We start from the raw sequence: 12673 nt of genomic DNA, 5'->3' as shown, positions 1-12673 counted from the left end.
AAATTCACTCTTGTTGTATTAGTTTGTCCATTCAGCCGTTTTCTGTCAGTACAGTACAGATGTACGAGGAAGCAGAGCCAGTCCGGCGCTGGTACTCAACCTTGGGGTCCGGCCACGGCCAACCCAGCGCCCCGCCGTTCCAGGCTCCTCCTGTAAACCAGGGTGGTCCAAGCGGACGTGACAGCTATAGGTGCGCCATCCACTTTCATGTTATTATGTCCACCATACGTTTTGTATTTGTTTTCCCAATCTGTTTCCCAAGCTTTTATGTTTCATGAGGAAAGGATTTTTAATATAAGCACATTACGTCCTTTCCGTCCAATGCTCACAAATCTATAAAAGTGTATGAAATAAAATAAATCATCATCTGTAAGATTAAGACATACCGAGCATTTGGATATCTTTTGTAACGCTGTTCTTTCAGCCATACCCTATGGACCTCTGGGCCCGAGTCCAACACCAACGCCACGGTCAGCAAGCATGTCGACTGCAGGTGAGACATCCATGCCTACCAAATCTTGTACCAAACAAGAGTTCCGAGATCTCATACCTCCATGAAATATGGGCTTGTTTTGTCATACTTCATTTCAACATGTCCAACATGTCCTCATTAATTATGAAAATGACATCTACATTAACATAATATACGTATAGTGGTGTTAACCTTGTTAACCTTAAGTAGCTTTCACATGTAAAAAGGTATAAAGTTCCCATCATTCACCAATAAGGAGTCACAGAATTTTCACATTGATTATGCAAATTAAGTCATCATTTGCATAATTGGTATCTGTTGATGTTCCGCCTGCCACAGATTAAATAGATTACATGCATAAAAGAACTATTATATAAAACACTGTAACTATACAATTTCCCCCTTAATTAGGCAAATTAAGTCCTCATTTGTATAATTTGCATTTATTTATGTACAACTCTCTCTCAGCTACCTGTACAAAAAAAACCACACAAAGCATTGTAATTATGAATGACTTCTTAATATAACAAATAATCCTATAAATGGCAAGCTACCATGTTCATTAAATTTAACTTGGACCACATTAATATATTAATCTGATGTCAATTCTTATAATCCGAAACTGTTTTTGTCAGCGTCTTGTCCCAAAGATTATACAGAGTTTCGTGGGATCTGCTACAAGAAGTCCAAGACACACAAGGACTTCAGCGAGGCAGAAGCGACCTGCCGTGAAGACGGGGGAACCCTCGCTATGGCCAAAGACGCCGCTACCAACGCCTTCCTGGTCTCAACCCTAGACAAGGTCGGGGCGTCGGGTGGTGTAGTGGTTAGAGCAATCGACTGTGAACCGGGAGATCACAGTCGATTCCGAGTCGTACCCGGGACATGTCTGAACATGCGTCCCGACGTTGTGCCCTTGGGAAAGGCACTTTACACGACTTTCCTCACTCCACCCAGGTGTAAATGGGTACCTAACTTCGGTTGGGGAAAGTCGTATTGAGGTCACCTTGTGGCGCCGAATGGCAGCCGCACAGACCCTTGCGACATATATAATATGTATCATTTGTATTATTTGATTGTTGTAATTGTTGTGATTTGTATTGATTATTATGTGATACCCTGCATCAATTCAGCCGTATAAAGGCTGCGACTGCACGGGTACTGTTTCGACAATAAAACCATTTATTATTATTATTATTATAAGGTGGGTCGTCACACTACAAACTGCTGCTGGATCGGTCTGCACGATCGGCGCCACGAGGGATCGTTTGAGTGGGTAGACGGTACACCGCTTGGGAACTTCAGCTTGTGGGGCGTGGCACAGCCGGGAGGTGAGGGCCAAGACTGCGTTCTGTCCACAGACTGGGTTGGGCAACCCACGTGGGCTGACTTCGACTGCCTTTATAGTTTCTTCTTCATCTGCCATGATCCAGGTACGTCACATGAACCTTATTTATAGAAACCATTCCAACATACATCATTTACTTCCTGTTACTTTCAAGTGAACATGACTAGAATCTGAAAATAAGTTCACAGAACATGGTAAAAGACACACAGATAACAATAATATCATTCAACTTGAGGTAATGATAAAACTATTCATATGTACACAATTTTTATTATTTATTCACATATATTTATTGAGTATTAGACAAAAAGCACAGATTGCTTATGTGACGCCTTCTTCCCAAAAACATAAGACGAGAGTAAAAACATAATAACAAAATACATACATAATTACAAAGTCGGTAAAAGAAAAATGAGTATAATCAATGTTACACAATTTACGTTCGTTGTATATTCATTTACGTTTCATAGACACCTTTACAAAAACAACCTACTTTTCGATTAATCTAATCTCATGCTGCATGCATTGTTTACAGCAAATACCTAGAGGGTGGTCCAAACCCCGACCACAGGCCAAACTCAAGTAATATTAAGCCATAAGGATCAAATAAGAATATGGTTTACGTGACTTTGGCATATTGTTTATTGCATATTGCATTTAATTCTTACTTTTACGAGTAAAACAGTTTTGAGGCACTGTAATTAAGTAATCAATTTAGCAACAATGTATGCACTCGGCAATTAGAAGTACTTGTACTTGTCAATTTTCTTTTATGAACCGTCTTTTGAAGAATTACAATTCAGTGTTAGACAATGGAAATGAAAGAGAAACGTAAAAAAATCTTATACCCTGGTGACCATGGAAATCTATTACAGTTTCCTCTAATATTAAATAATCAGCATTCAACAAATATTTTAATTGTGTTGCATAGAAAAATGGATTATAGATGATCTGTGTTTATCACATATAGTTGTCAACGCGTGTGTAAATAAGATGTTTTCATAGGATTGAAAATAACATAGATGTAACAGACAATCACTGACAAAAGGACAATTTTGAATAGTTATTAATCGACTCTTACAGAGGAGCGAAGTCGCAGACAATCACTGAATAGACGTAATTCCAATCTCCGCGGCCATTTTGAAAAGCGGTCCCGCACGCACGTGATCTTGCACGAAAACGAGGCGCGTACGTATACTCAGCTGGCTTCCACAATACGTTCCATTGGGGCATCGAGCGGTGCTGCATCTTCTTCGGTAAATTACGCTCTTCTACGGTGAAAGGTCGAAATATTTATACGTGTTACGAATAGATAAGGTTGTTATGAGCATTTTTGTTTGATTTCAGCCGGTAGAAATTACAAATCCCCCCTCATTTTCCGAATTTCTTGACCGAACTCATAATGTACGTTATACGCTAGCTACGCTCGCATGAAAAAAATACGTAAGTATATACTGAGTTCATTCGTACAAAACCTGTATGGGGACGTGAAAATAACAGGTAGACACCGCTTTTCAAAATGGCCGCGGAGATTGGAATTACGTCTATTGGTGATCTGTTGAATCGATCATGCATTATTCATTGTCCCAGTAAATAGCACATAGCAAATGTTTATTTCAACTATGCGTCATTTGAACTGGTTTCTAGGCATAGAAATATTTTGGGCTCGCACCTGCCTAGTATATTTTCTTACATCACGAGTACAATTTATTTTGTTTGTTGTAATGAACTGTGATAACTGTAGATGATTGGTAGAATCTATGTCTATTAGTAGGAAAATTGATCTATTCTATTTCATGGAGCATACATATGAATATTATGCTTATCTGTATATGTAATACATTAATGAAAATACGTTATTTTAAACAAACAATTCTGGAAACCAATGCATCAGTAATTGTTGTGTCTAGCGTCAATATAACAATCTTGCACGTTTAAGTGCATATGTAGATTTAATCTTTGTAGGGATATTATATTAGAGGGGAAAGACTTGGTGTAATAACATACTTTTCCCTAGCTGTTTGTCACGCTTTATTCTGTACATAACACCCTACCTTACGTTAACATCGAGTTTTCTTCTCTAACTAACTGTACCTGACCCTCGGAGGCAGCAAGGTAAAATAAAGACCATTCTATCTCTGTGATTTTGTTCTCAAATCAACAATATTACCTAGTGTGGCTGTTGGTGGCGTGGCATTGGATCTTATACATGGGTTGGTGTGCATGTAGGTTTATGATCTGCTACATGGATTGGTGTGGATCGTAGGCGTGGTTTATGACCTGCTATATGCATTAGTGTGGATGGTAGGCGTGGTTTATGATCTACTACATGCATTAATGTGGATGTTAGTCGTGGTTTATGATCTGCTACATGGATTGGTGTGAATGGTAGGCGTGGTTTATGACTTTCTACATGGATTGGTGTGGATGGTAGGCGTGGATTATGACTCGCTACATGGATTGGTGTGGATGGTAGGCGTGGTTTATGACTTGCTACATGGATTGGTGTGAATGGTAGGCGTGGTTTATGACTTGCTACATGGATTGGTGTGGATGGTAGGCGTGGTTTATGACTTGCTACATGGATTGGTGTGGACCGTTGGCGTGGTTTATGACCTGCTACATGCATAAGTGTGGATGGTAGTCGTGGTTTATGATCTACTACATGCATTAATGTGGATGTTAGTCGTCGTTTATGATCTTCTACATGGATTGGTGTGAATGGCAGGCGTGGTTTATGACTTGCTACATGGATTGGTGTCGATAGTAGGCGTGGTTTATGATCTGCTACATGGATTGGTGTGGATGGTAGGCGTGGTTTGTGACTTGCTACATGGATTGGTGTGGATGGTATGCGTGGTTTATGACTTGCGACATGGATTGGTGTGGATGGTAGGCGTGGTTTATGACTTGCGACATGGATTGGTGTGGATGGTAGGCGTGGTTTATGACTTGCTACATGGATTGGTGTGGATGGTAGGCGTGGTTTATGACTTGCTACATGGATTGGTGTGGATGGTAGGCGTGGTTCCAGATCTCGAACAGGCAGGCGGCACTGTGGAACCGATAGAAGATGAGAAGAGGCAGCGCGATGTGGGTGACGAGAATCCAGGCCACATGGTGATAGAATTGCTCCTATAATGCAAACAAATTAATAGGAAATCACCTTACGGTTGGATTTGGATCTGGGGCTGTCGAATTATTGTATTTCAATACCTAAAAATTCAGACACAAAGGAAAAACAAACCGCATCACCTGGACCCCGACAACTAATCATATACCGGAAATCAAATGAATCCGTTAAAACTACCGCGAGTTATACTTGCGAACACACAAACACGAGAGAAAACATTACCTTCCCGTACAGGGATATCTTCTTTCCCGAAAGTAAGAACGCTAACCTAGTATCTTACCTGCACCTGGAGCGTGTCCGGGATGTAGAGAGTAGACACAGACACCAGCCACAGCGTCACGTTCAACACGAACAGGAACATCACAAGCTGCCGGCTGCGTTTGCGGATCCTCCTCCTCTCCGGTACGTTCTTTTGGCGGCCGCCACTGTATTTTCCTCCGCCAACATTCTCTTCGTCTTCCCAGTACCTCTTTGCCTTGCTCACCCAGCGATCATCACTCTTGGGCAGTGGAAAGGGTAATTTTAAAAACGGATCGCAGCTTACTTTTGAACAGCGACCACCCGGTGCATCATGGCTGTCCTCGCAGCTGCCTCCTATGATCGTCGGACCCTCGATCTGACGATGATGAACCGTAATAACGCCTTGTCGCACGGGCAAGACGTCTCGAAGCGGGACGACGTCGTGAAGAATTTCCCCGTTTGCCCCTCCTGGTGTTGCAAACGACACCAGGCCCTTCTCCACAGCTTTGGGTTCCTTTTCCTTCAGCGCCGACGTCCGGTTGAGTCCATCAAAGATAAAGACAGTCTGCAGGGATGTCTCCACGATGACAGACCCCATCCGCCATGTCAGCAGCATGTCTGACCAGTTCTGGTGCGTCGCCATGATTCCCGAGATCAGGCTCAACACAGCCAGCAGGAAAACGCCGAACAGCGCCACGGACAGCAGCGCCTTGTCCAGAACGGCCCCGCTGTGCTGCTCGCTGCGGTGGGAGCGGAGGTAGTACCACGCCATCACGGTGACTACGATCCCGATGATGTTGCACATGAAGATGGTGAGTTGGTAAGCGATGGAGGCGGCCCAGTGGTCCAGCGCACCGAAGGAGAAGCCGTAGATGATGATGGTAGTGAGGACAGCAGCCAGGACGATCACTCCGGCCACCAGACCTTTACACGAGGACATGCAGTAGTGAGATGTTTGGGACAGGATTTTCCACTGGCGCGTCGGTGTCTTTCCACACGCCTGAAAAGTGCACAAAAGATGCTTTGAATACAGTGGGCCCGAACAAGTACGTTAACGCTTTCAGAACATCTACACCATGGTGCACACGCCTTCTCTCGACCAGCGGCGGCGACCGGGGGGCGGTACCGACTTCCGACGAACTTTGACCCAGTGCTGACGTCACACGTGCTGAAACATCACGCATGCTTGGGCCCGATAGCTGATGAAGACCGAGAGATTCAAGCGAAAATTCCGGTGAGTCAAATTCATTTGTTGTTGGAGAACAATTTAGTTCTCATTATGAACTTTCAAAATGCAATATTACTTATTGTAACGACATATACTGATATGATACAAAACTGAGAAGTCGGTATCCCCAATCGTTGGCGAAAGATAAATAAAAAGAACCAATCTGCAACTGAATGGATTTAACATAGTGTTTGGGGACCTGAATGACCAGTGCTCTGCCATTTCCAATTTAATCATGCTGTTAGGAAAAATGTACATTTTCAAAATTCGCCAGGGAATGTTAAAATTGTCGAACTTTGTATTTTTTGTCAAATATTTTCATGATTTGGAGATTAACATTGCAAGAAGAAGAGGGGAAGTATCAAAACACATGGATAAGGGGAGAAATTGTACTCTGCATTTGAGTACATAATTTAGCCATGGGTTTAGCGGTTTTTAAAGATTTGTTACTTACCTTAATTGTTTATTTGTTTCATGTTCATGTATCAGTTTGTCTCGTTTCCAACGTTATTGTTATGTATCTTGAATCTGAATAAAGATTGTTGAAAAAAACCCAGTGCAGTGTTACCTGTTCTTTGATGTCTACAATGGCGACTGCAAAAGCGGCGGCAGCGATGAGGCTCTCCTCAATGGTGCAGGGGTACATCATGGGAGACATGAGCCTCATCAGGTGCTGTAGGAACACAGGCTGGCAGACGGGGGACAGGTCCAAATCGTCTGCTTCTGTAACTGTGATTAAGCCATACTATACGGTCAGTTTATCCATCATCATCATAACCAGCATCATTGTCATTATCTCCATCATGGTTACATAGTCATCATCATTATCATCATCATCAACAACACTATATTGTCATCATCATCATCATCATCACCATTATCAGCATCGCCACCACTTTCCTCACCATCATCATTGTCGTTGTCATTATCTCCATCAGGATTACAATCATCATCATCATCATCATCAACACTATCGTCTTCAGCAGCAACATCGCCACCATTATCTTCACCACCACCATCATCATCTTCGTTGTCATAGTCTCCATCATGATTATCTTAATCACCATCATCAACACTATCGTCATCATCAACGACATCGCCAACATTATCTTCACCATTATCAGCGTTGTCATAGTCACCATCACTATTATCATCATGATCATCACCATGATGAGCACCTAATGAGGCTCATCGTCATAACAATATCATCATCATTACCATTGTTATCAGCATCGTCACCGTTATCTACAACATTAGCATTACTACCTTCATCATCATCATCATCATCATCATCACTATCATCACCGTATGGTTACTGCACTGTACTGTGGGCCACCTCACCTGCCCCATGCAGGTCGTGTGAGGCGTGCAGCAGCCTCTCGTGCCCCTCCTCCGCCACCACGGTCTGGTTGAGCCGGTGTTCCAGCGCCTCCACGGTCTCGTGCACCACGGTGTTCACCCACACGCACAGGTTGGTGGCCACGCAGTGCATCAGCCCCAGCACGTAGAACCACGAACGCCACCCGTCAGGCTGCTGCTTCATCTAAACAACGTAGTGGAGCAGATAACATCAAATTTTGGAGGAATCTTTCAAATTGTGATACAAGCACCAAACATGGTACAAATACCCATGAGACATTACTCTTTTGAAAAAGTACGCTAGCAGCTTGCGTTAGAACTGCAAAAGCGTTTTTTGCCGGTGCACAATTTGCTCAAAGAAGAGGACTTTTTGGTCGGCTGCAGTAGCAAAGAGCGCCCTTGGAGCAAATTGTGCACCGGCAAAAAACGCTTTTGCAGTTCCAACGCAAGCTGCTAGAGACACAAAATTTACGTCACTTCTTTCGTATCCCAACAGCTTTCTACCACATAAAAATCATGACTGTAGCATGTTTAGAACAGGAGATACAAAGCCCGGAAGGTCGGCTGCAGTACCAAAAAGCGCCGCTAGGGGACGCCAAAAGTCAAATCAAGTGGCCTGCGTTTTTTTTTCAAAATAATAATTTCTAATAAGTATTTGTACCAAGTTTGGTGCTTGTATCACAATTTGAAAGATTATTTCAGTTATCTGCCCTACTAACGGTGCGGACTAACACGTTACGTTTGGCAGTGAGTTCATCTTAAATATAGTTTGTTACAAGTTCATGCCTTAGGACTAATTGTAGGTAACAAAGACACGGGAAAAATGAAACAAGGTACAAAAGAAGGCCTGCGAGGTTTGACTTCTTCTGAGCAAGTAGGTTGAAAATCTCCTTGATCTGAGTAAGCCATGGGAGACACTATGTCGCACTTTTCCCGGATGCCATAATGTGAGGGTTTTGGGTAGTTAAAAGAAAGGCGTTTTTCTTTGTCTGTAAGCTTAAATGTATGAGGGGTTTCATATATATTTCATATATCTCGAGACGAAAATGAAAATAGCAATGTGGTTACGACTCTACCCGCCGTTTTAGAGCGGTGCCAAATGGAAGATTATCTACTTTTACGAAACTTTAAACATCACCAGTACAATGAAATTGTTCATATTACATGTACCTCAAAGGTTAGGAGAATATACATCTGCATCAGACAGAAGAAGATCCAGCCGACAGGGCTCATCAGTGACGTCAGCTCCACGTGATAACATCCGGGCATCGTGTTGTACTCTGCGTAAATGGCGACCTCCAGGGCAGCTTTGATAACACTGATCAAGCCGAAACCTGTAGGGGGGGGGAGTTATGGTTGCCAGAAATAATCTTACTTTGTCGTAGATCCATTAAAAAGATGAGAATTTCTAGCCATAAATTGAATATAGAATTAGGAAGATATAAAAAAATCCCTCGCGACCAGAGGTTTTGTCCATTCTGTCCCAATGATATTGAAGACGAACAACATTTAATTTGAATTGTAAACGCACAAAGCTGTTCAATCTTCTCTCCGTCTGCTCAACAGAATTTGTTACATTTCATGCTATAGATAAATTTAAGTTCACCCTAGAAGGCAATAACCCTTACTGTGTACAAATAGGTAAATATATCAAAGAATGTTTAAACCTTAGAACAAGTAGTTGACCCATCTATTGTTTTGTACGTAGGATATTTTCGTTGTACCTATGTTTATTTGTCTGTATATCTACATGTCTTAGACCTTACGAAAGTCGCTGTACTTTTGTTGTGTCAATAAAGTTCTCTCTCTATCACTGACTTTCAAACAGTATTCTGCTGGAACAAAAATCTTTTAAGTTTTCTTTTTCTATACATTTTGAGCCACATGGCCACATATGAACTACAGAAGTGTACAATGCAGTGCATCCCTGACTAAAACTGTAATATTTGCAAATGTATAATGTTTACCTTCACATATAATGTTTAGCCTAACATTTCCACAAACAACAACTGCTCTGTTTTTTTATAATCAAACGCATTTATATATGATATATGGAGACCATTCTCACAACGTTAACTTTGTCCTGCTACATAATGTAACCCAACACCACAGGGTGTCTGCTACAGCACCAGTTACCATGGTGACAGACGTCTGTCTGGAGAAGTCGGAGAAGAGGAAGAAGAAACGTTAACAGGGCAAAAACAATATTTTCCTTCTACGAAGGTAAACATATGATAATACTACTACTGTGTAACATTAATGCCTTCTTACCGACTAATCCACATTTGAGAAAGATGCTGAGGTCGTCCTTCCTCCCCTCGACAGGGCAGCGGCCATGTTGGCACCCTGACACGAACACTGCCAGCAGCCAGGCAAACCCCACCGCGTACAGGTAGCAGAAAAATCCCTGGGGGGAGACAAACTTTAGTCTACATCGTGTACCTGCAGAGTATTTGAAGACATATGCAAATTATCAGTAGGCAAATCACCCAACTGTCATCCGCTCTTTGCCTACTATTCGTGACAGCATGACGATCGCTCGTATCCTGAATGGGTGCACATGACGTCACAGCCTACGAATGTCGAACGAACGCCGCCATGCTTGATCCAAGATGGCGACCGGCATTTCGAAATTCATTGACAATGATTCAAATAAACTGATTATTCCTAGCCAAGGCGCTCTCCAATTATAGTGACCACTGAACGCAGGTGTGTTGAGTTTGAAAACAAATCGAGTCGACTACTTTTCTGATCATTATAGTGTCTTTCATGTTGGTAGCTTAACCACGTCAGACTAGACCGATCCCGAATGCCCATCACAATTAGAAGTTCAACCAATGAGAGTAGGGCAATTAGCGGTTCGACCAATGAGAGAGTGGCTTCATGTCCGTCAAATATTTGCATGTCTATGTTTTAACGGAGGTGGGCGGGGCTTCAGGATCGGTCTATTAAACCTTGTTCATGTGAAGTCACCCAAACCGCGATTCGGGTAACTCGCATTCCTCACATCTGGTCCACGTGCCACACATTCCTTTGAAACAATTCGCTTAAGCTACATTTATTGTTTTTTGATGAAAACACGCAAGGTAGCGTGTTATTAATGTCAGAGGCCAACGACCTGCTTGCTGTTGCCCCCCTCCCAGCGTATCTCGGCCGAATGCCGACGTGGTCCCGCCAGAGGCGGTGAAGCTCGCCCTAGAACGGACACATTATTTGACTATTACTGCTCTTTAAGTTGCTGCCACGTAAAAGTTCGTATTGCATATAAATAGAAATATCACCCAGTAATCCATGACCTAGTGAAGTCACATGAAATCACATTGCGCTCAGACGCAAATCGCGATGCGGGAAAACCGATTCGAAACCACCTCTAGAAGTGGCTTGGGATCGAGGCGCTTTCAATGTGATTTGGGGCGTTCAGATGGAGCCAGTTGAAACCGGCTTCGGGGTAAACCACATGTAAAGCGCATTGGGTGACTTCACTTAAACACGGCCTATGTTGAGTGGTGGTACTAGTAACTTACGTCTACTCGTGGCCTGACCAGGTGATCGCTGATGAACTCGCTGATTGGCAGGACGGTCCCCACCACCACCAGTAACATCCCGTACAGACCACAGAACCCCAGGGCGTAATACGTCACGTGCTCCATCCGGCCCGTACCTATTACCGATGGCCGTCTGAAAAAGGTGATCTCCTAGTGAAACATTGAACTATATTCCAACACAAGGGTTACAGAGCGATCAAATTTTGGACGACCACTGTCGTCGTCATCAGGATAATGAATGACCAATCACTTCACAGCGTGATCTCACGAGAATTACGGTTTACAATCACGTATCAGTAAAATCTCGTGTGAATAAGGTCACGTGTTTGTAAACCGTAACTCTCGCGAGATCACGTTGTGAAGTGATTGGTCATTCATTATCCTGATGAAGGAGACAGTGGTCGCTGAAAATTTGATCGCTCTGTAACCCCTGTGTTGAAATAAAGTTCAATGTTTCACTATGATTACTACCAACACAGATGAACTTTCATGATAAGGTGATCTCTTCATAGATTTTTGAAAACAAATTGATGTCAAAGTTAAAGTAAAGCAACCATGCTGTACCAACTGTCATATTTCTGGTCGACTGTGCATTCTATTTTGTCTTCAAGAATACCAATGGCTTCTCGCCATCTCTTATTGCACAAGAATCCACGTATCTAACTCTGGATCATACCTTAAACTTACATGCCCCCCTTTCTCTACCCAATGCCTACATAGAAACGAAATACTAGTATCCCACGTTCATAAATTCATAATGATAAATTCAACTCTTCGCCCCATTGTGACGCGTTAGAGACGCATTAGATATCCGTTGTATACCACTCACTGGGTTTACATCTTTGAGGTACAAAAATAATAGCCTGCGAGTGTCAGCCATTTTAGCGTTCGTCCAGTAGCGGATCGTGTGGAGCGGACGAAAGCTAAAAAGGCTGACAGATCAGGCTACAAAAAGAATGCTTTCCAACTGCAGTCTACGATTGGATATTGAATTTTGACGACATTTTTAATGAGTAATGAACTCAATACATGTAACCGATCAGCATGAAAGTTCATCTGAGTTGGTAAATTACATTATGAAAAACTTAAAATCACCGGGACACACAGTAGATCTGGAGGGGGTCAGAATCTTGGACACCGAACAGGATTACTTCAAGAGAGGCATAAAAGAGGCCATATACATGTACATCAGGGCACTTCAACCATCGCTCAACCGGGACGGGGGTCGATATCGACTTCAGACAACCTTTGACCCTTTGCTGACGTCACACGTGGGAAAAAATCACGTGTCCACAGCATTTGGGTCAGATAGCTGAGGAAGACTGAGTGATTCAGTCGAAAATTTCTG

General features: G+C 42.8%; 2 protein-coding genes across 2 annotated transcripts; one reads left to right on the top strand and one right to left on the bottom strand.

Annotated features, from left to right (window-relative positions):
• The first annotated feature begins 451 nt into the window (after window positions 1–451).
• On the top strand, window positions 452–2366 carry LOC109487669 (CD209 antigen-like protein E). The gene is made up of 4 exons (XM_019791670.1): window positions 452–493; window positions 1108–1298; window positions 1677–1803; window positions 2356–2366. Exons 1-4 carry the CDS (start codon window positions 481–483, stop codon window positions 2364–2366), a joined length of 342 nt encoding a protein of 113 aa, XP_019647229.1. The 5' UTR covers window positions 452–480.
• A 2343-nt stretch (window positions 2367–4709) lies between these two features.
• Window positions 4710–11430, bottom strand: LOC109487700 (otopetrin-1-like). The gene is made up of 7 exons (XM_019791736.1): window positions 11305–11430; window positions 10052–10187; window positions 8951–9114; window positions 7763–7964; window positions 6990–7144; window positions 5234–6193; window positions 4710–4955 (listed from the first exon to the last, which is right to left on the bottom strand). Exons 1-7 carry the CDS (start codon window positions 11428–11430, stop codon window positions 4818–4820), a joined length of 1881 nt encoding a protein of 626 aa, XP_019647295.1. The 3' UTR covers window positions 4710–4817.
• Window positions 11431–12673: the final 1243 nt, after the last annotated feature.

This window comes from Branchiostoma belcheri, unplaced genomic scaffold (assembly GCF_001625305.1).
Source record: "Branchiostoma belcheri isolate BF01 breed outbred unplaced genomic scaffold, Haploidv18h27 scaffold9, whole genome shotgun sequence".
Classification (NCBI taxonomy): domain Eukaryota; kingdom Metazoa; phylum Chordata; class Leptocardii; order Amphioxiformes; family Branchiostomatidae; genus Branchiostoma; species Branchiostoma belcheri.
Note: the sequence above shows the minus strand (reverse complement) of the source record. Positions and strands in the feature narration are given on the sequence as shown.

What these genes read in the sequence shown, in the direction of transcription:
- LOC109487700 (XM_019791736.1), bottom strand. Translation starts at nt 11,430, where the DNA reads ATGGAGCACGTGACGTATTACGCCCTGGGGTTCTGTGGTCTGTACGGG. An exon ending in ACACGACCTGCATGGGGCAG is followed by an intron (nt 7,145 to 7,762) that starts GTGAGGTGGCCC and finishes TCACAGTTACAG; the next exon opens with AAGCAGACGATTTGGACCTG. An exon ending in TTGTAGACATCAAAGAACAG is followed by an intron (nt 6,194 to 6,989) that starts GTAACACTGCAC and finishes TGCACTTTTCAG; the next exon opens with GCGTGTGGAAAGACACCGAC.
- LOC109487669 (XM_019791670.1), top strand. An exon ending in GGGCGTCGGGTGGTGTAGTG is followed by an intron (nt 1,299 to 1,676) that starts GTTAGAGCAATC and finishes TATTATTATAAG; the next exon opens with GTGGGTCGTCACACTACAAA.